Raw genomic sequence first — 19,636 nt, 5'->3', positions numbered from 1 at the left:
TAGACTTAAATTAATGTGATCCAATTATATTTAAATCTAGGCCTCGTTTGTCAGTCACATATACTCTTTTTGCCAGTTTCACAGATAAAAAGGTATAAATTGTATTATGTAGCATTAGAGTGTGTAAATTCACTGGAGTCTGACAGGACTTTATGATGCCACCTGCTGGTTGACTCGGGACTTTTCAGTTTGTGTCACAGTTTCGACTTGAGAATTATCCAGTGACACTACTGAGCAACAACAACTTTAGGAAGGTGACAACTGCAGGTAAAGATGGTAAACAGGTAAACAACCCAGATGACCAGAGTATTAAAGAAAACAAATAATTCAGGTAATGTAAAAAAAAATTACACTGTAAGAATTTTAAATTCACAGACACAGGTACTTGTTTATAGGTAATAAACACCAGAAGTTTAATTCTAATATATTTTTTTACTGTAAAAAGCAAATTTACCAAAACATAACATTTCAGAACTCTAAGAGCCAGTTTGACGATTCACTTCATTTTTTATCAATGAGACATAATCTACCAAAACATTTGAATATGTGGTGACTGTCTTTCTGCATGATCGACATACATAGGAAACTGTTGTAGATGGACAGAACAAGCTGTGAGATGTGAAACTAACTGTAAAATTTGATATTTAATTTATATCATTTTAATGATACAAACACTGAATTTACCACAAGAGGTTAGCATTTAGGAAACGCCGTTATATTGTGCTTGATCTCAAAAAAATTTAAACTACTACGTTTTTGAATGGAGTTGGGTGACTGCATAAGAAACACTGACTTTAGCTGAAGTAATAAATCCTGAAGCTTCTGCTTACTGACTTTCATGAACCAAAAACCTGAAAGTCAGTAAAAATTCACCTTCTTGGTGAATCAGACTAAATGGAGCAAACTGAAACTTTACCAAGCCACAGCTGTCTCACAGCAGAGTGAAAAGTACAGAATATATATTAAGTGACATAAAATGGAAATGTGCCCTTAAAGTAATAAATATTGTACTTAAGAATAGTACTTCAGCAAAGGTACTTAGTGACTTTCACACAATGTAAATTTAAAGGACTTTAAATTAGCTCCACCTCAACCAGGCTGCTATTATTTAAGTAGTACAGTATGAGGATATTATGCCTTTTATGCCTAATGAATGCTTTTATTTATAATTATTTTTTCCTTTAAGTCAAGGGCACAGAATGCTTAATCAAACAGATTTGTTTAGTTGTCTCGTGATGATTGTTTTAAAATTATTTACTCAGCTTGTTTCTGTTATATGACAAGCTCATATGATTTTTGGAGAAGTGTGAGGAAGCATGTAGTAACCAAAGTATGAGGAAATGTTTACTTACAGCAGCATCGTCAGTGGAAAATGAAATGTTGATTTGGTAAGTAGATGAGCAGGATCTGACTAATGTGACGATGCAGGCATATATGTAACGTGTCACATATGCAGGAATATAGGAACGAATCAAAAGATGTATTGTGGATGTAGTTGTGGATTTACTGCAGAAGCTTCCACACTTTGAAACACAATAATGATAACATGCTGAATATGCTGAATGCAAGCAAAAAAACTTCCTCCTGACATTTCCTCACTTTATTTTTCAAGAATATGATTCAGCACTGTCAATTCAAAATAAAATAGGCATTGTTTAATAATGTAGAATGTTTTTACAGATCTATAGCTTCAAATAAACTAATTACATGGTTTTTCTGTTACAACAACCCATACAGTTTATTTTTTTCTTTAGTGAGGTTTACCGGCGCACCTTTGGTTACTACATGTGAACTAGTGGTTTTCTGTGTATGGTTGTGTGGGGATTTTCTTTGTGAAACTACTAAAGTGTTTTTGTTGTAAGATTTGAAACCCCAATTTAAAAGCAGTAGAAAAATGGCAATATTCCAGCTATTTATATGAATTATAAACTCTGTGTTCAAGTGAACATTCAAAAAACCTCATGAAACTCTCATTCAAATCACAAGATTTGTTTTAAGTAGGATGGTAGGTCCTCATTTGTTGTGTATATGTATATTACAATTGTTTTCTCTATAGCACCACCCAGGAAACAGAAGTGAGAAGTAACAGGCAACAAAGAGACTTAGTTATAAGAGAGGCTGAAGTGATTGTGTCCACATCGAGACATAACGTGAGTATTTAAACACACGCATCTATTTTCTAAAATGACGTGAATTGTATTTTCTTGATAAAAGTGTGTATTTGTTTCTATGTATATATGAGTATAACAAAAGGCACCTTGCTTAATATTACAGGAGAAGTAAAAACATGGCTGTGGACTATGTTGAATTTGGGGATTATGTTCTGGATAATGAAACTGAGAGCAACACTACCACAGCTGGATTACTGAATTTCAGTAGTTCTCAGTCTTCTTTAACTCCTGTTTTGGTGGCAGTCAATATCCTTATATCTGTTTTTGGCCTTGGAGGAAATTCATTAGTGATCTGGATCTGTGGATGGAAAATGAAAAGAACGGTCATCACCACCTGGTACATCAGCCTAGCCATTTCAGATTTTTTGTTCTGTGTCTTTCTGCCCCTGGATATTTTCTACATGGTAACCTCTCACTGGCCTTTTGGACTAATCTTGTGCAAGCTCACCTCCTCTGCTCTGTTTCTCAACATGTACAGCAGTGTATTTCTGTTGGTCCTCATCAGCGCTGACCGCTGTGTGATGATTTTATTTCCTGTTTGGTCACATAATCACCGTACAGTGGAGAAAGCACTTGGAGCTGTTGTCCTCATGTGGGTCTGTTCTGCACTCCTGACATTGCCCTCATTGCTTTTCAGACAAATCACAGTCCATGGTTCAGTCACCCAGTGTTACACAGACTACATGAGCCATTCCAAACACAAGGCAGTGGCACTAACTCGATTCATCTGCGGGTTCCTGATTCCTTTCCTAATGATTGTGTTGTGCTGCTCCGTGCTTGGTGTGAAGATGAGAAATTTGACCATCAAGTCAAAAAAGCCTTATAAAGTCATGGTGGCACTCATCCTGTCATTTTTCTTCTGCTGGGTCCCATACCATACCTTTGTTCTTTTGGAGTTAGATTTAATGAACCACAGCCTTGAAGTACTTCAAACTGGTCTGAAAGTTGGGGCCACCATGGCTGCGGCAAACAGCTTTATATCCCCAGTTCTCTATGTGTTCATTGGCAATGACTTTAAACAAATCCTAAAGCGGTCTTTGACATCGAAGATTAAGGAGGCAATGGAGGATGATTTTCGTACAGGTGGTCTCAATCAATCAAGGTCTAGGTCAATTGAAATTATGTAAAATTGGACTGAAACATTTGCCACCAATGACAAGCAGTTGAGCTCATGATTATTGAGCTGGGTGATATTGACAAAATCATACATGTTTGACCTCAAATGTATAAAGTTGGTTATACAGTATACTGTGGGTTATATGTATATACTGATGATTTATTTATCATTATGATAATGTTTGTGAAATTTGCATGATTACGTTTTGTCATTTGTTTGTGAGCTTTGGACTGGCCACTCTGATTATTTTTGTTTCTTTAAAGTTGTTAAAAAAAATTTACTCTCAGATATTTAGCATTTTTAGATTGTGTGTGTGAGCTCTGTTGGCAGTTGAATAGGCGAAGTATACCCAGGTTGGGTTTTGTTTTTTTAACTGTTTTAGAGAAGTATTGGTTCACCTTTATGAGCATTTTGTAGTTTGCAGTGTTCTTGAATTTCATTATACTGGCAGGTACTTTATCTTATTATGCATTTTCTATACATTTCCTTACTGTTAATCTTGTTTTGATACATGGTTGGAATTTCCAAAGTGAACAAAATTAAACAAAGTTAATAAACACATCAATATTTCTTTGTCAGTAATTTAAAAAAGAAAGCCTGAATGGCTAATATAGGTTAGGAATCATATAAGACCGGACTGCTGGTAGGGTTAAGTTGAGACAAAATTAACTTCCACCAGAATCTATCACAACCCTCCCAAATCTAAGCATGTTTGGGTAGTGGAGCTCGTTGTGGCTCCTCGCAGACCAAACTGAGGGAAACCTAATCCCACGCAAGCTATAGCCCCGCCCAGTGGCAACACCGCCTACATTGTCCCGCCCCGCCCCCCTCCGGATCCACTACCGGTTAGTGGCTCTGTGGACGTGTGATGCAATCAGCTGTAAGGAAAATCTCCAAACTTTCCTCAATAAGTTTCGATTTTCAGGCGGAAAGTCTGGTTCTGAACCAAAACTGAGACTGACGCCTTCGCGTTTGTTATTTTCCCCTTTGTGTTGGGTTAAAATGCCGTTTCGCTCAGTCTTCTTCGCGTGCTAACGTTAGCAACTCCGTAACGACACCTTTTCCATTTGGAGCTAACAGCCAGCGGGTTTGGTGTGATTTCACTTTTCGGTTCAGATTCAGTCTTTGGTCTTTTCCTGTTTATTAGCTACAAACCTGATCCACTGGGCAGTTCCTTATGTGTTTGTTTTAACGAACCGGGTGCTAGCGGAGTCACCCCACCTGTACCTTGTCGTATAGCGGATCTGTCTTTAAATGGCCACCGCTGCCCCCACTCCAGCCCCTGGCTCTACTCCTGCCACCGAAAACACGAGTCCCGGATCCAGCAGCTCGACTGCGACGGACAGTGGCACCAACCAGGACAGCACTTTCGAGTGCAACATATGTCTGGACACCGCCAAGGATGCAGTGATCAGCCTGTGTGGACACCTCTTTTGGTAATAACTGTCTCTGTGTGGCCCTCATGTTTACTTTTTTATTTAGCAAGCGCTCACCAAGAGCTACAGAGGTTTATTGACTGGGTGTTGCAAATATCATGTGTTACTGATATCAAGGCATTGTGAAAGGTTCATGTGATAGATAGATAGATAGATAGATAGATAGATAGATAGATACTGGATAATGGTTAATTGATTGGTTTCTATAATAAATAAAGTAGATTACTATTTTTGAATTTCCATAATAATAGTTTCTGGTTTAGTGTTTGCAAAGTTTAATGCTATATCTCTAAATAACTGTATATATATAAGTAAATATGTTTTGATTTTATCATCTTGATAAAATTGCAGGAAGCAATTTTGTTTCCCCTCATCTTACTGAGCTTACTACTATTACTAATGATATATGGATGTTGCTTATTTGGTAAATGTTGTTCACTGCATTGTCAAGTTGTTCTAGTAAAACAAATAATATTTAACTAATCAAACCTCTTCTCGGTCTTGTCACCTCTTCCATTGGTCAGCTGGCCTTGTTTGCACCAGGTAAGCTGAATCTCTTTGTTTCCCATCTCATTGTTATTAATGTTTTACTATGGAGGAAGTTAGTTCTTTAATATCTCTTTGTCTTTATACAGTGGTTGGAGACCAGACCCAACAGGCAAGTGTGTCCAGTGTGTAAAGCTGGCATCAGCCGAGATAAAGTCATCCCCTTATATGGTCGGGGAAGTACAGGTCAACAGGACCCCAGGTGGGTATTTTGTGTAGGATTAGCAGGCCAAACTCATTCTAAACTTGATGTATTATTGAATCATAAGCCTCCTCATGATACTTCAGTGCTAGATATGTTCTTCACCTTTTGGAATGCAACACTTATAGTAATAGCTTTGAATTCATAGCATTTTCCTAAAAGGTGGCAAATAAACAAACAGTGTAATGATCACTTTCACTGATTTTCTTTCCTAGAGAAAGAACACCCCCTCGACCACAAGGACAAAGGCCTGAGCCAGAAAACCGTGGGGTAAGTACTATACACAGGCACAGTTTATGGTAATAAAACATATGATTTCATGATTTTCTCCTCGATCAGTGACCATAGGTTTTCTTGATTCCAAACAGGTTAAGCAGGTGTATGTACTTTTAAGGACCCCTGTCAGCTTTTGAGTAACATTGTGCATATGTGATGAAACCTTTACATAGAATGATGTAGGTGATGTAGTGCAAAGCTGTGCTTAATTCATTAGGAAAAAGACATCTCCCACTGGGATCTATTAGATGCTAAGCACTGACTTATCTCTTGAGAATGACCACAAATTTCACTGCCGCTTGCATCACATCATACTTACTGTATGTTAAACTGTACCTCAGATATTGTAATGACGTGGCTGAACACTAAGAGATTCTCCACATGACTTTATCGTAATGACAAAACATTACAGGGATTTCAAGGATTTGGATTTGGAGATGGGGGTTTCCAAATGTCATTTGGAATTGGTGCCTTTCCATTTGGTATTTTTGCTACAGCATTTAACATCAATGATGGAAGACCTCCTCCAGGTATGTATGCTTTACACACTTCACCATGACCACTCTGACTGTTTTACAGTCAACGACATATCAAATAACCAGTGAAAAACTTTTCTAAACAGCAGCACCTGGGACACCACAGCACACTGATGAACAGTTTCTGTCTCGCCTCTTCCTGTTCGTCGCCCTGGTGATCATGTTTTGGCTGCTAATTGCATAAACGCATTCAAAAACCACATTGTATGTTAAGATTTGTAACAAAGATGAAAACTTAAGGTGATTCTGCCTCCAAGCATTTTTTTTTTTAGTTCCTTGATTTCTTGTTTTTCCTCACCAAGTCACGTGAGACTAATGCAGACTCTTCCGATATAGACATTTGTGCAGTTCTTTAAAAAAAGTTTTAAAGGTGTACAACACAATCATGTCATTAACAATTTTGTAATGTGCTTCATAATAACCCACCTGTATTCTTCCTCATTATTTCCTTCAGCTAAACATTATGCTGTGTTACTGCATGTCTCTCTCAGTTCTTGGATATTTTGTTTAAACAGCCATACACAGCAGGTTTGTTAAGGTGAGAGAGAGTGAAGGGGTCATTCTCACTGCGCTTTCATCATAATTTGCGTTTTGCAATGGTTTTTCTTTTGAGTATTGTTTTGGTAATGTTACTGTACTGAAAGACATTCTCTGCTAAACAAAACAGGAAAGTAAGACCACCTGAATTATAAGCATGGACTACTCCATGTTGTCTTTCTTGTCACTAATGTACAATAATGTACTTGGGGCCTGTTCCTGAAAAAGGTTTAAACTCAAACCACAAAGTCTCAATTAACCCACCCTGAGCTGGGAAACTCAAGAGTTTTGTAAGGCTCATTTCATTGTGACTAAGGGGAAATTGTGTCAAGACCCTTCATCAGACACGGCAGGAGGGGAGGAGACAAAAAGAATCTCAGGGTTTGTCTTAAGTTCATTGTAGCTGTGTCAAAATTAAAGTGATCTCTGTTCCTGGAAATAAAAACTCAATTTCCTTTAAGTCAGGGTGAACAAAGTCATGGTTTTTACTAAACCTACTCTGGAATACACCCCTGACTTGCTCTGTGAAATCAAAATGAAGTCTGACATTAGTCACTTTATTTTAAATGAGCGTTAAAAGAAGGGTATTAATGCATGTAAGCAGCTGAAAGGTTAATTTATAAAACAGTGTTACTCTCCAAATTGTAACAGTTTTTTTCTCCATTTATTGTTGTTCACTGTAATTAAATGTAAAATACTGTATTATTACAGAGTTAAAATAGAGACTGGTTGAACATGAAACCAATTCTCTAAATGTGAATTTAATCTATTGACATTAAATTGCTGTAAATAAAGATATTAATCATTATCTGCCTGTTTTTCTATGAAAATCTATAGGGCTTTATTTTCACATTATCCTTAATTGTTCAATAAATATGCAAATCAAGATACATCAAAGTGGTGCGAAAAAAATAAGATGACTGGCTGGGATACTAAGATCTGCTGAAAAGTAAAGTTTTGTTGCCTCTCATGGTTAATTATTTCACCTGAAAAATGATGTGCTTCAATCTCAACCACTATGTGCTGTAATAAAAGAAAAATATACATTTTTTCATTTTTGTGAATAAGACTATTACACAGAATAAAGTACAAAAAAGTCAGTTCGACTTAGTCCAAAGTTTCTGGTCCTGTCTGTTTCTCTTTAGACTCTGGTTGTGTACCACTGAACTCTGCTTCGTACATAATCTGCTGGATCTTTATTTTTGTCTCGCACCTTTTCTGTGGAGCGAGCCGCTTCAGAGCGGGGACAAAGCTCAGCAGAAATAGTTCATCCTCATCTCGTGGCCTGGTGGGAAATGAAGTGCCATTGTCTTTAACCAGCCATTTTGTTGGGGAAGGTGTGCTTTGAGAAGAAGGCGGTGAAAGTGACTCCTGCATCAGGCGCCGTTTCTTTCCAGTTTTGGTGATGGGGGTGGTCTGTGGGTTTGATGGCAACTTGGCTGTGATAGCCAGTGGACCCATCTGTGTGTCCTGAGACATGGATGGGACCTGTGTCCCAAATACTACCTGGGGCTTCAGGTCAGGTTGACTCACAGGAACCTTCATGGTGGGCTGTGGTGTTTTGACTGCCTCAGATGATGTGTTTACTCCTTCTGCGCTACCAGATTCATTGTCAGGATTGTCATTGTCATCATCATTGCCGCAGATATCTGCCACTCCACTTCTTGATCCCGTGAAAGGAGCAATAAAATTCATAAGCTGTCTATATTTCCATCTGCTCTGTACCATCTCTCCTTGCTTCTTGCTTTTGATCTCCATTCGGACTTCCTTTAAATAACGGTCTCTCATGTTCTTCCATTTTCTTTTGCACTCCTCAGCTGGAAAAGTTAAAACAGGAGAGAAAATCACATGGAAAACCTGTCTTACAAGGTTATAGGAATGAGGGAAGTTATGATAGCAACAGAGATAAAGCAGCCTAAGATAATTGCACTGCCAATGATGTTAATTAGTGACTGAATTATCAGTTACCTTCTTAATTACTGTATCATTTGTTTGAGCTATAAATTCCTATTTAAATTCTCTTGAAACTGAAACAAGAGTGATTTGTATTTGCCTTGAATACTACTTAAATTATGTAATTACAATAAGAATATATTGATTAATTTTCTGTTGAATGATTAATTAACTAATTATTTCAGCTCTGGTGCTGATTGTACCCAGTGATATTTGGCTTTATAGCGGAGACAATACATTTACTTCTGAAATCATTGACAGAAGCTGAACAGTCGTAAATGTTGAATTTGTGGCAGATATCTTGTACTGGCTTACTTTAAATGGTATAATTCAGCCTAATAAAGCTGCCACGGGGTGTATAGGCATGTACAGTATCAACTGTGGCCTTTTCAAATGTTGCACAAACCTTTTTATAACCTTGTAATAATTCAATAAATTATCTGGCGTCAGTTTAAGGTGTTTATAAAGTTGCACAGAGAAAGACTAAGGTGTTTCTTCTTTGTTGTTTTCTTTTTATTGTTGCCGCGCCACGTCTGGAGGTCACGGTTGCTCCAGCTGTTACCGACCGTGACTCCGTGCACCTGGTTTTATTTCAGGCTGGGGGCCTCTGCCTCCGCGCTCGTGGAGCTGCCGCCGCCGAAGCTTCCACGAGACTTCGAGAAGCTTTTCGCGGCGTTAACGAGCGAGACCACAAGCACGATAAACACGGTAAACACAACGAGACGGTGATGCTGAGCATGTGTCTTTCGCTGCCGTGCTGGGCGAGCGGCTGGCGGCGCAGTGGGAGGACCGGACCGTGCCGTTCAATGCAGCGCGGCCTACGGCGTGCGAGCTGCGCCTGCTACCGCTAGCACGGTGCGCGCGGCTGCAGCCACACCAACGGGATGTACTCGCGCAGACGAAAGGAAAAACTAAAAGCCACAAATTACCTGCAAGAGACGCGTGAAATACTTGCATCTGCCAGAAGCTCCCAAATGTTTTCTATTTTCCGCATGTTTGGCCGCCCACAGCAGCATCGGAAGAGCAAATAATAACTAGCAGTAAAGTTGTGATAAACAAAAAAACACAATCAAACACTTACATGACAGACCCAGTACGGAACTGATGTTTCTCCACGCGTTTGCGCGACTTTCCGTGCAGCGGTAATTCGGTAAAGTGACATTGTACAGCTCTGGATAATTAAATACAGCCAATATTAACTTTTCGTCCATTTTGCCCTAATGTTGCGTCTGTGCTGCGCGGACGCGGAAGCGGCAGTCTTCTCCCGCCTTTTCCGCTGCTGCCTCAACGCGAGTTATCGCGAGTGGCGGCCAGTCTGCCGCGCTGTTTCGCTCCGCCGTTCTGTCCTCTGTCACAAGGGGGCGCAGCGCCCTGCATCGACAGACCGCCTTTCTGTAATAAACATGACATTTGCCTTATTCCGGCTTTTCTCAAAATGATGCATTTGTTAGAGTGTAATTTTATAAACACTTACCTCTTCAGGTGTGTATATTTCCTTAAATCCAATGATGGCAATAAGGGATGATTCATAGCTGAACAAGTCATATCCACACTGTGCCTTTTACTGGTTAAGCTGTGATGAATTCTCACAAAAACACTTTATTTCAAAGGGTCAAAAGCCAAAAAAGGCCTGTGTTAACCACTGGCCTTTGTCATATAGGCAATAAAATACTGTGTTCAAAATGCACATTTTAAATCAATACATGTTGCAATGGAAGGCTTGCTTAGTAAAACTGATTTAAATTCATTTAAAATAAAGTAAAAGTTTCAAAGTAATATAAATGACTCATACCTAAGTGTAACTAAAGCTGGTGTAAAAATGTGAAAAATGAACATTTTGGCACTTTGGAAAGATCAGTGCTTAGGGTATGAATACGTTGCAACTCAGCCTAACTACTGCGTATCAATTTCAAAAACATAAAACCTGCTTAAGTCACAGTGATTTCCTTATTGTAGTTCAGAAAACATGCAAGATAAAATTTAAACCAGACAAACTATGCATCAAACCACAGATCTATTTTTCAGAGTCAATAGAAAAGATATGAGAAAAAAACCTAACATTTGTTTTTACACAGCTATGGAGATTCTGCTCCCACAGAGTGGTTTTCTTGATTCCTCCCTGTTCCCCATGGTTCTGCTATCTGACAAGTGGTTTTTGAACCTTCAAGAGTTATTATGTTTCGTAGCACAAGTCCGGAGAAAACACTGCAAGGAAGGTTGATCCTCTGCATTTCCTGGTCACACAGCTGCAATATCCAATCCCCCAGGAGGTTTTAGGCCCTGGTCCAGCAGTATGCAGAGGTTTTTCACACATCAATAATCTCACGGGGCTCACCACTCATCTATCAGTCAATGTGTGGGTGTATTTGTAATCCTGTTCCTCCTATTGGAATTCTAGTAATTTGATGTGTCCTTTGTTATTCATGTTTTTACATTTTTTTCCTCCCACTAACCTGTTATTATGCCTGACCCTAACACATCATTTAAAGGGAATATTTGTAAATGATAATGACACTGAAAACAATCTCAATATTCAGCACCATTGAAACAATTTTCATTCTGCGTGATCACTGTCTTCAAAAAGCAACATCCCCCCACAGCCTGATGTGGACTTTCTCTTTCATCACCATTTCTGTCCTGGTGTTTGGCTGACGAGTATTGCCTGTTTTCCTCTTTATACCACTTGGGTAGTGGTTGTGTTTTTGAAGGATAGTAGCAGACCTCGTAAAATCATGTCGCACCAGATAAAACTATTTCTGATGCAACATCATGTTTGCTGGAAATATTATGTTTTGCTGTTATTAATGTTCTCAAATTAAAATCTATTTAAATCGAAACGTTCCATACAAGCAGCTTCTGAAAATCCATAATATAATATAATATGATGACACAACTGTTGTTTTCTTCAAGTTGTACACTTTGTACCAAATATTGCTCTCACAACAACAAATGAACCTTTATCATTGTAATCCCCTGTAATGAATTTTGAACTGTTTGAACCAATGTGGATGTGGTACAATTCCTTCTATTGAGATCCACAATAACTGCAGATAGTAATCTCACATGCACTGCAAACTATACATCAACAATCTGGATGCTATTAAAACCAAGTGAAAAGGATGGGGTGGTGTTTATTGTTATCTGTTTTCAAAAGCCCTTATAAGAGGAGCTTAAGAAAGATTGTGGAAATCCATTAATTCTCTGAAAAAAGGTGTATTGCCTTGTATGATATCACAGGATTTGTTCAGGGGATGAATTTAACCTGTAATAGCTTTACCTCAGCTGTGCACATTGTCACAGGAGTCAGACTGAAAAGACTGCACCACATAGATAAGACACATGATGCATGATTGCGAATACAAACCACAGGGAGGGACCCCTTTTCTGAATTTGCCCTTGCCATTCATGTTTATCTGTATTGAGTAATATATACAAATCTATCAGTGTCACCACACACATCAATGGCCCTGACAAGATGAACCATTCACTCATCTGCAGCTCCCTAATTACAGTGTGACTGCTGCACCATGGTAGTATACTATAGATTATAGACTATATCTACTAATTTGCACAAGATCATTTGTTGATAAAGCTAAATAGAAAAGTGACATTATGAAATAAATTTAGAAGCTAATCCTCAAGTTCAGCATATACAAGTCTGGCTACACCAAAAAATGTTCATCTTTAAATCCAGGTTTCTAATACCGGGCAATCCCCTTTTCTCTAAAACCTCAACAATAAGGATCTTAGGAGCGCTCCACTTCTCATTTTATGCAGTGAAATCTGATTTCTTTCGGAGAAAGGAATAAGGCAAGATTAACTGAATCTGCCGTCCTCCCTAACCTCTTCACAAAACTGCCCAGATTAGCTAGGAATTAAGTTTCAACCGTTTTATGTGTCTGGTCCATAGGGGGGATTATAGTTTTACTTTTTTTTTTTTTTTGCCTCCCAATTTCACTATAAGGGCTTGACACGGTGTTGTAGAGAGAGGAGAAGGAGAAGAGCAGCGAAGCCTGAACTCTCAAAAAGTGGTGTGTGTCAATATCCCGTGATATTGCAATTTTGTGTTTTACTGGAATTTCTTTGGTGATGGACGGGCTGATCAGGATGGAGAGGCAAAAGTTTCCTTTCACTATTGAAAACATACTGAGCAAATATCCAAACAGTAATGGAGACAGACGGTCGTGTAGTGCTGTACTAAAAGATAAAGCTGTGAGTCCTGTTGGAGGAAAGACAGAGACGGTTCATCATACCTGCCTGTGCTGCTGCTACTGCTCCCACTGTGGAGACATATTCCAGACTGATTTCATTCATGAAGGTAAGACCAAATGATAAGCACATATTTCAAACTGTCATTACCATCAAGATCACTTATTTTGCTCACTAACCTCAAATTAGATCTTGTCCCAGCAACCTGTCAGTACGGATGGCCCCCGGTGATGCTGTCAGATCCGTGCAGGCTGGGAGAGACCCAGAGAGAGGAGCACTCACCCAGTCAGGTGCAGAGGAGGACCAGACGTCATCGCACGATTTTCACAGAGGAGCAGCTGGATGCCCTGGAAGAGCTCTTCCTGCAGAACCAATATCCAGATGTGAACACAAGGGAGAAACTAGCACAGCGCACTCACTTAAGAGAAGAAAGAGTGGAGGTAAGACTACTGTCTCACAGCTGTTTCACAAATCACAACTCTTACACAGTAACAACAGAGTTTAATAAGTGTGTGAACAACAAACTCTTGACCATTAATAAAGATGTTTACAAGTGTAAATACTTCATTTTTAATGATATGAATGAGACTTGGTGAATGTGTTGGTTTAACTAAATATCTGTGTTGATATTGATGTTTGATAATATTGTCTAATATTACATTAAATTTATTTAAAGATGAAAACATGAAATTACACCTATCCTTTCTTCTAGGTTTGGTTTAAAAACAGAAGAGCAAAATGGAGGCGTCAGAAAAGACTATCATTTGGTGTGGGAAATGCAGACAATTAAATTTTGGACTATGGACGACAGCATTAAAAAAGAAGACAGCAGTGTTATGTGTGATTTATTTCTTGCCATTGTTGTCAAATCAAATAGGCTGCTATTCTTCATAAACAAACGGGGAGCTTTATATGACAAAGTAACCTACCTATGCTTATAATAATCCTAAACAGTACATATGACATCTGTATACGAATTGTTCTAATTTGCACCACTGAAAAAAGTGTAAATATAAAATAAAGATTTTTTTTCTCAGATGGAGAAGTTTATTATTTTTGTGTCATTAATAATACATGTAAGTTAAAACATGCACATACCTAAGTGTAACTAAAGCTGGTGAAAAAAAATGTGTCAGGAAGTAGAAAAATGACACTTCCAATTAAATTTGATATAGTTCAATGTATTTAGGCATCTTCATTTTTCATTATAAAAACGTATCTATAGAGGTTTGTGTTTCATCTCACAGATAAAAATACGTCAGTAATACAACACAATGTCTTATCTTTAAGATATAATAAAGTTTAAATAATTCTTGAATAAGATATAATAAAAGTTAGGTAATTCTTGAATACTGTATCATCACAGGGTTAATACATAGTGTAGTTTTTTTTTCTTTTTGTTTTGTTTTGCTTTTTTTTTTTCTCCCATATTACTGTTATCATACATAGACTGTACCCTGAAGGACTCACCCTAAAAGATACACACTCCGGTACTGTAGGTGGCGGTATGCACCTTCATAAGCCGGTGGCGACCGCCAATATAAAAAGCTAGGAAGAAAACATCCATAAACTTCCGGTGACGTAAGTGTTCAAGACTGAACGTGACGCCGTTGTTTGTACGTAGTGGGGGCTGAAAGTTAGCTAGTTAGAGTGTTGTAGTTGCGTACGATTACTGTTTATTGTTTACATTTTTTATTTGTATTTGCCAGGCAGAAAATTCTCTTTTCGTTTTACTTCAGTCGGTGTTTGTGGTTCGGGGATATCCGTTAGCCAGAGAGGCTAACAGATTCGACCATGGAGGGCAGCGCTAGTGTGAGGAAAGCCCTGTCCGGGACTCTCGTCCCTTCGGCGATCACGACGGTGGCTCTCCGACAACAACCAGAGGAGAAAGGGAAGCCGATGAAAAAGGTTCTCGATGAAGAGGAGTACATTGAGGTAGTTAAATAATAGCAAACTGTTTCTGGCTTATGATACGTGCTGGTAGCTTGTGATCAGGGAAAGTGACTGCGATGTTGTTGTTAGCAAGGTTAGCGCTGGCGAAGAGCCGGTTTAACGGGAATAATATGTAATGTTTGTGCATCAAACACTGGTTTTAGTGCTGGACAGTATGTGTGTGGCAATCAGATACTGTGGCGTTTCAAAACAGCCGTCCCATGACGTTACATGGCTATCTTTAGCTAATTTAGGTTGGCACATTAAGTTGGTGTGTTGGCCATGTGATGGTCACATTATGAGATGAGACTACTGTAGGGAAGATCTAGGATTTTGGCAAATGCAAGATTTTGATTGTCGCATTAATAACATTAAAGTATAGGGTTTGGAACTATCCCTTTCCCTGCTTAACATGATACCAGTGATAACATGATACTAGACCGTAGAGCTGACTCTCGTGATAATCAATAAATTGACTGACGTAAGGATAATAGGCAATAATATTGACAAACTAATATAAATTTATATAGATTTCAGCTTCTCATATGTAAGAAGTTGCATTTTTTTTCCACTTTAATATCATTAGGACTGTTGGTATGTGATAAATTATAAATTATTATATTAAAGTAGTCATTGAGACTAATCTGCAGATAAATTAATAGTTATAGCATTACAGCTCTGTTTTGTATTATTCACTAGCATATCCGACATATTTTTTTGTGTACTGATTGTATAATTTGTGTTTTTATTTGTGCCTTTCTAGAACATGTCATTATTCTCTCTCATTCAATGTGTGTATTTTAACAGAGCTTAGAGAAGATCATTCAGAGGGATTTCTTCCCAGATGTGACAAAACTGCAAGCGCAGAAAGATTATCTGGAAGCAGAGGAAACTGGAGACCTTGAGAGAATGAGAGAGATATCGATCCGATATGGATCATCTTTAACAAAAGCAACGCCACAATCTTCTGCACCCTGTGAGTAATATATGTGAAATTACGTGCTCTATTTTTATGTTTTACTTGCATAAGGAAAGAACATCTTGTGTTTGTTTTGCTGCTCCATGTAAATGGTTGATTCTGCAAGCTAGTTACAATATATGGTACCCTGACAAATAAAAATTGTGATATTTTACTCAGCACCTATGAATGTGCATTATATTTATTTTTCTGTTCTTTCTCTTAAATGTAAGATGTGACTCCAGCTAGCTTTGAGACACCAGTTGGCCGCTCAGGGTCTCCCTCCTCCACTCATGGCAATAAAAGTTTAGAAGGGGGTAAGTATTTTTTTTTTTTTTTTTTTTTTTTTTGCCGAACAGATAACACAATGCTGAGTTTTGTTTACATTAACTCACAGAACTGTAACCCTCTTTGTTTGCAACTTACCTAAATCATTCCACATACTATATATTCTCTTGGACCCAATTTGGACCCATGAATTGATATATTTGGAGGTAATACAATAGCAAATGGCCTTTCAGAAGATTAAGAGTAATTTATGTCTGTCAATGTTGTATTTATAGAGAGCAGGGATGATGACAAGGAAGAGAAAGAGCTGCCCTGTTTGGATCGTTTCCTTGCTAAAAATACCAGTGAGGATAATGCATCATTTGAACAGATAATGGATCTGGCAAAAGACAAGGAGAAGCTGAAACACGCCTGGTTGTATGAGGCTGAGGCTGAATTCAAACAGGTGAGTATTTACAGACATTTTACTTACATAAAAACCAATTGAATGCTTGCATTATAGGTGTTCTGATCATAGATTAGATTAAAAATAAATTGGCACTGCAGTTCTGAGTATCAAACATTCACTACCTGTGTGCTTTAAATGTGGCTCTGAAAAGGTTGGAATCTGGTCCTACATATAGATAACTCTGAGTAATGCTTGATTATATTTTTGTGCTTGATCACCAGAGTATCATTTTGCATACCAGTATGCTACATTAAAAACCTTCAAAAACACTGTTTTTCAGCGACATGAGGAGAACCTTGCTTTGCCACCAGCTGAGAAGGCAGCACTCGAATGTGTCAAAGCTGGACTGGAGACATGGGAATACAAAGCGAAGAATGCCTTGATGTACTATCCTGAGGGTACGAATGGTTTTTTTTTATTACACAAGTCCTCATTAAAGGTAAATTAAATTGGCTCATTTAGCTTTATGGGGGGAAAAAAAACAAATGTAATGTGCTTTTCACATTTTCTATTCAGGTGTTAAAGATGATGATGCTGTCTTTAAGAAACCACGGGAGGTCGTTCACAAGAATACACGCTTTGTTGGAGACCCATTCAGCAAAGCTCTCAATAAAAGCCAGATTCAACAGGCTGCAGCTCTTAATGCACAGGTAACATTTTTAAGAATTTCAAACATTAAAACCAGAAATAGGGCACAATGTTGCATTGGGTTGGTTTTGGTTTGACCTAAATGTGTCCCATACTTGTGAATGACGTGTTTCTGCATCGTGGTCTGTTCGACAGCTGAGGTATCATGTTTTGTGTTCAGTTCAAACAAGGGAAAGTAGGTCCTGATGGCAAAGAACTCATCCCACATGACTCCCCAAGAGTGAATGGATATGGTTTTGAAAGAACACCTTCTCCTGCACCTGGTAAGCATGTCCTAAAATTCTCCATACCAATGTCATCTCAGACAAATGACAACTCTAACTTTACCTATGGTATATTTTGAATAGATTTCTCAATGTTTTTGTCTTTTGTCCTCACAGGTGTATCTGAATCACCTCTGATGACCTGGGGCGAGATTGAGAGCACCCCATTTCGTCTGGATGGATCAGATACTCCATATGTTGAGAGGAACCACGGTCCATCATTTAAGGTACTTGATACTCAGTAGTAGCTTTAAGCATTTCTTAGTTGTTATTTTTTATTATCTGCCGAGTTGTAAAATGTAGACATTAAGTATATGTTGTTTCTGTAAGATTCCAGAGCCAGGAAGACGAGAGAGGCTGGGTTTAAAGATGGCCAATGAAGCTGCTGCTAAAAACCGTGCAAAGAAACAAGAGGCATTGCGAAAGGTTACAGAGAACCTTGCAAGGTAAAGATATTTGACTCTGTACAATCATGGGAAAAAAATAATAATATTGAACAGATATTCAAAACTTCTACACCTCTAGATTTATGCAATATTTGTTAGTTCACTCACAGAAAAATTGTTTTCATGATCTAATTAAACACGTCAACTTTTGTGTTGCAGTCTTACTCCTAAAGGTCTGAGCCCAGCCCTCACCCCTGCCCTGCAAAGACTTGTAAATCGGACATCTAGCAAGTACACAGACAAAGCGCTACGAGCAAGTTACACACCATCTCCCTCACACAGAGTCATTGGCTGCAAGTCTCCCTTTGGTGGCCCATCCACTCCTTCTGGAACACCAACGCCAAACAAAGCCAAGACACCAAGCTCTCAGGACCTGACATCACTAACGGACAATTTGCTGCAGCTTCCCAAGAGACGGAAAGCCTCAGACTTTTTCTAAGAGAAATTGTTCTCTGCTGGGATTGTACAGAACACATTCACTGTGCTAATATGGAAAACTATCATAAACTCTTCAGACCCAGATTTCTCAGATTAAAAGGTGCATCTTTAAAGAAATGTACAGTGGACTGAATAATTTTTTGAAGATTTGTTACGTTTGTGTAAATGACTCAGTGTAAATCCTACTGATACATACTGTCATTATTTGTTCCAAATATGTTCTTTTTTTTTCTGTACTGTTTTTTTTCACTTAAACTCTGGCTATATCAGACTTATACCCATCAGCACATATTATTATATAATTATAATTTATTTATAATAGTTGTTTCTGACAATTGTACATACAAATACTTTTCCAGTACACAGCAACCAATAGCCTATTATTCTGGTCTTTTTACATGCAATGAGAGATTTCATTGTCTGCATGACTGACTGACTTTGTAACCTTGTAGCAGGTTTCCAACTTCAACTTTTGATTAAAAGTTGTCTGCAAAAATATGTAGTACCATGTATCACCAGACAACATCCTTGTAAGTAGTTCAACCTCCTGTTGGAGTAACAGAACTGGGAATAATAACTTGGTAGCTCTCTGCTTAGAACTACAGCGAAAAACATGCCTGCAGTCTGTTTTCTGCAACGTTAGAGGGTAACTTAAGACCAGAGTTTATTGTATTTATTTATTTATTTATTGATCAATGAGGTTCGTTGTATGGGGAAGTCAGCATTCAGCTTGGTTCACAGCATTCTCAAGGGAGCCATTGTTCATAAATGGATGTTTTCATAAACAGCAATGTCATCCAGCTCAAACATTATTTTGAGTGCATTACATTAAACATAGCATTAAGTTGAGCTTTTATGTTGATTAATATGCATATTTATCTCATGTAAATAATTTAAGTCTCCTCGCGAAAGCAATTAAATAGGTTACTCGTGTGACAATATGGCCCTTCAAATTATTCATCTGGTCCGTAGTGACCATCAGGCCTAGTGCAACATCAGTGTAAAGAGAGAGGGACAAAATCTCAATGCCTCCTATGCAAAAATGCATTTTCAGCCAAAGCAAATACAAGACTTCAGTAGTCTCAGTCAAGTGGATATCATCTAATAATACAGGCTTTTTAGTCCTCGCTTTGCCCAGACAGTGTGTTCTCGCTGAGCTGTGTTAACAAAGAGGGACCAAAAAGACTTATGTCTGACTCAGGCAGCTAAAGCTGCAAATGAATTAATTCAGT

At 38.3% G+C, this 19,636-nt stretch overlaps 5 protein-coding genes across 8 annotated transcripts; 4 read left to right on the top strand and 1 right to left on the bottom strand.

Annotated features, from left to right (window-relative positions):
* The first annotated feature begins 1,327 nt into the window (after positions 1-1,327).
* On the top strand, positions 1,328-3,853 carry LOC113124547 (chemokine-like receptor 1). Its single transcript, XM_026297511.1, has 3 exons — positions 1,328-1,388; positions 2,057-2,150; positions 2,275-3,853. The coding sequence occupies exon 3, from the start codon at positions 2,288-2,290 to the stop codon at positions 3,296-3,298; it is 1,011 nt and encodes a 336-aa protein (XP_026153296.1). The 5' UTR covers positions 1,328-1,388; positions 2,057-2,150; positions 2,275-2,287; the 3' UTR covers positions 3,299-3,853.
* Positions 3,854-4,113: 260 nt separating this feature from the next.
* On the top strand, positions 4,114-7,629 carry rnf185 (ring finger protein 185). 2 transcript variants are annotated; one of them, XM_026296785.2, is made up of 6 exons: positions 4,114-4,724; positions 5,249-5,267; positions 5,360-5,472; positions 5,688-5,742; positions 6,161-6,278; positions 6,374-7,629. In XM_026296785.2, exons 1-6 carry the CDS (start codon positions 4,543-4,545, stop codon positions 6,466-6,468), a joined length of 582 nt encoding a protein of 193 aa, XP_026152570.1. In that variant the 5' UTR covers positions 4,114-4,542; the 3' UTR covers positions 6,469-7,629. The 2 variants fall into 2 exon arrangements, with proteins under 2 accessions (XP_026152570.1, XP_026152569.1); XM_026296784.2 differs by having other exon boundaries at positions 6,371-7,629.
* On the bottom strand, positions 7,475-13,295 carry LOC113124239 (uncharacterized). Of its 2 annotated transcripts, XM_026296783.1 has the most exons (3): positions 13,163-13,295; positions 13,028-13,054; positions 7,475-8,638 (listed from the first exon to the last, which is right to left on the bottom strand). In XM_026296783.1, exon 3 carries the CDS (start codon positions 8,607-8,609, stop codon positions 7,929-7,931), a length of 681 nt encoding a protein of 226 aa, XP_026152568.1. In that variant the 5' UTR covers positions 8,610-8,638; positions 13,028-13,054; positions 13,163-13,295; the 3' UTR covers positions 7,475-7,928. The 2 variants fall into 2 exon arrangements, with proteins under 2 accessions (XP_026152568.1, XP_026152567.1); XM_026296782.2 differs by lacking the exons at positions 13,028-13,054; positions 13,163-13,295 and adding an exon at positions 9,856-10,063.
* LOC113124242 (homeobox protein goosecoid-2) lies at positions 12,692-13,781 on the top strand. The gene is made up of 3 exons (XM_026296786.1): positions 12,692-13,092; positions 13,173-13,423; positions 13,696-13,781. The coding sequence occupies exons 1-3, from the start codon at positions 12,864-12,866 to the stop codon at positions 13,771-13,773; spliced, it is 558 nt and encodes a 185-aa protein (XP_026152571.1). The 5' UTR covers positions 12,692-12,863; the 3' UTR covers positions 13,774-13,781.
* A 777-nt stretch (positions 13,782-14,558) lies between these two features.
* ess2 (ess-2 splicing factor homolog) lies at positions 14,559-19,191 on the top strand. 2 transcript variants are annotated; one of them, XM_026296779.1, is made up of 11 exons: positions 14,559-14,599; positions 14,723-14,918; positions 15,723-15,891; positions 16,107-16,190; positions 16,437-16,606; positions 16,890-17,007; positions 17,126-17,259; positions 17,418-17,520; positions 17,638-17,747; positions 17,851-17,966; positions 18,126-19,191. In XM_026296779.1, the coding sequence occupies exons 2-11, from the start codon at positions 14,778-14,780 to the stop codon at positions 18,403-18,405; spliced, it is 1,425 nt and encodes a 474-aa protein (XP_026152564.1). In that variant the 5' UTR covers positions 14,559-14,599; positions 14,723-14,777; the 3' UTR covers positions 18,406-19,191. The 2 variants fall into 2 exon arrangements, with proteins under 2 accessions (XP_026152564.1, XP_026152566.1); XM_026296781.1 differs by having other exon boundaries at positions 14,581-14,599; positions 14,693-14,918.
* The last annotated feature ends 445 nt before the right edge of the window (positions 19,192-19,636 follow it).

Source organism: Mastacembelus armatus, chromosome 12 (genome assembly GCF_900324485.2).
Source record: "Mastacembelus armatus chromosome 12, fMasArm1.2, whole genome shotgun sequence".
Taxonomy (NCBI): Eukaryota; Metazoa; Chordata; class Actinopteri; order Synbranchiformes; family Mastacembelidae; genus Mastacembelus; species Mastacembelus armatus.
The sequence above is the reverse complement of the archived record's forward strand: the minus strand, read 5'-3'. Positions and strand labels throughout refer to the sequence as shown.

Excerpts from the sequence above, each read along its gene's own strand:
- LOC113124547 (XM_026297511.1), top strand. The coding sequence starts at position 2,288 with ATGGCTGTGGACTATGTTGAATTTGGGGATTATGTTCTGGATAATGAA.
- rnf185 (XM_026296784.2), top strand. The coding sequence starts at position 4,543 with ATGGCCACCGCTGCCCCCACTCCAGCCCCTGGCTCTACTCCTGCCACC. Across the intron at positions 5,473-5,687 it reads ACAGGTCAACAGGACCCCAG|AGAAAGAACACCCCCTCGAC; the intron begins GTGGGTATTTTG and ends TTTCTTTCCTAG. Across the intron at positions 6,279-6,370 it reads TGATGGAAGACCTCCTCCAG|CAGCACCTGGGACACCACAG; the intron begins GTATGTATGCTT and ends TTTTCTAAACAG.
- LOC113124239 (XM_026296782.2), bottom strand. The coding sequence starts at position 9,985 with ATGGACGAAAAGTTAATATTGGCTGTATTTAATTATCCAGAGCTGTAC. Across the intron at positions 8,639-9,855 it reads TTCCGTACTGGGTCTGTCAT|CTGAGGAGTGCAAAAGAAAA; the intron begins GTAAGTGTTTGA and ends TAACTTTTCCAG.
- LOC113124242 (XM_026296786.1), top strand. The coding sequence starts at position 12,864 with ATGGACGGGCTGATCAGGATGGAGAGGCAAAAGTTTCCTTTCACTATT. Across the intron at positions 13,093-13,172 it reads GACTGATTTCATTCATGAAG|ATCTTGTCCCAGCAACCTGT; the intron begins GTAAGACCAAAT and ends ACCTCAAATTAG. Across the intron at positions 13,424-13,695 it reads TAAGAGAAGAAAGAGTGGAG|GTTTGGTTTAAAAACAGAAG; the intron begins GTAAGACTACTG and ends CCTTTCTTCTAG.
- ess2 (XM_026296779.1), top strand. The coding sequence starts at position 14,778 with ATGGAGGGCAGCGCTAGTGTGAGGAAAGCCCTGTCCGGGACTCTCGTC. Across the intron at positions 14,919-15,722 it reads ATGAAGAGGAGTACATTGAG|AGCTTAGAGAAGATCATTCA; the intron begins GTAGTTAAATAA and ends GTATTTTAACAG. Across the intron at positions 17,260-17,417 it reads CTGCAGCTCTTAATGCACAG|TTCAAACAAGGGAAAGTAGG; the intron begins GTAACATTTTTA and ends TTTTGTGTTCAG.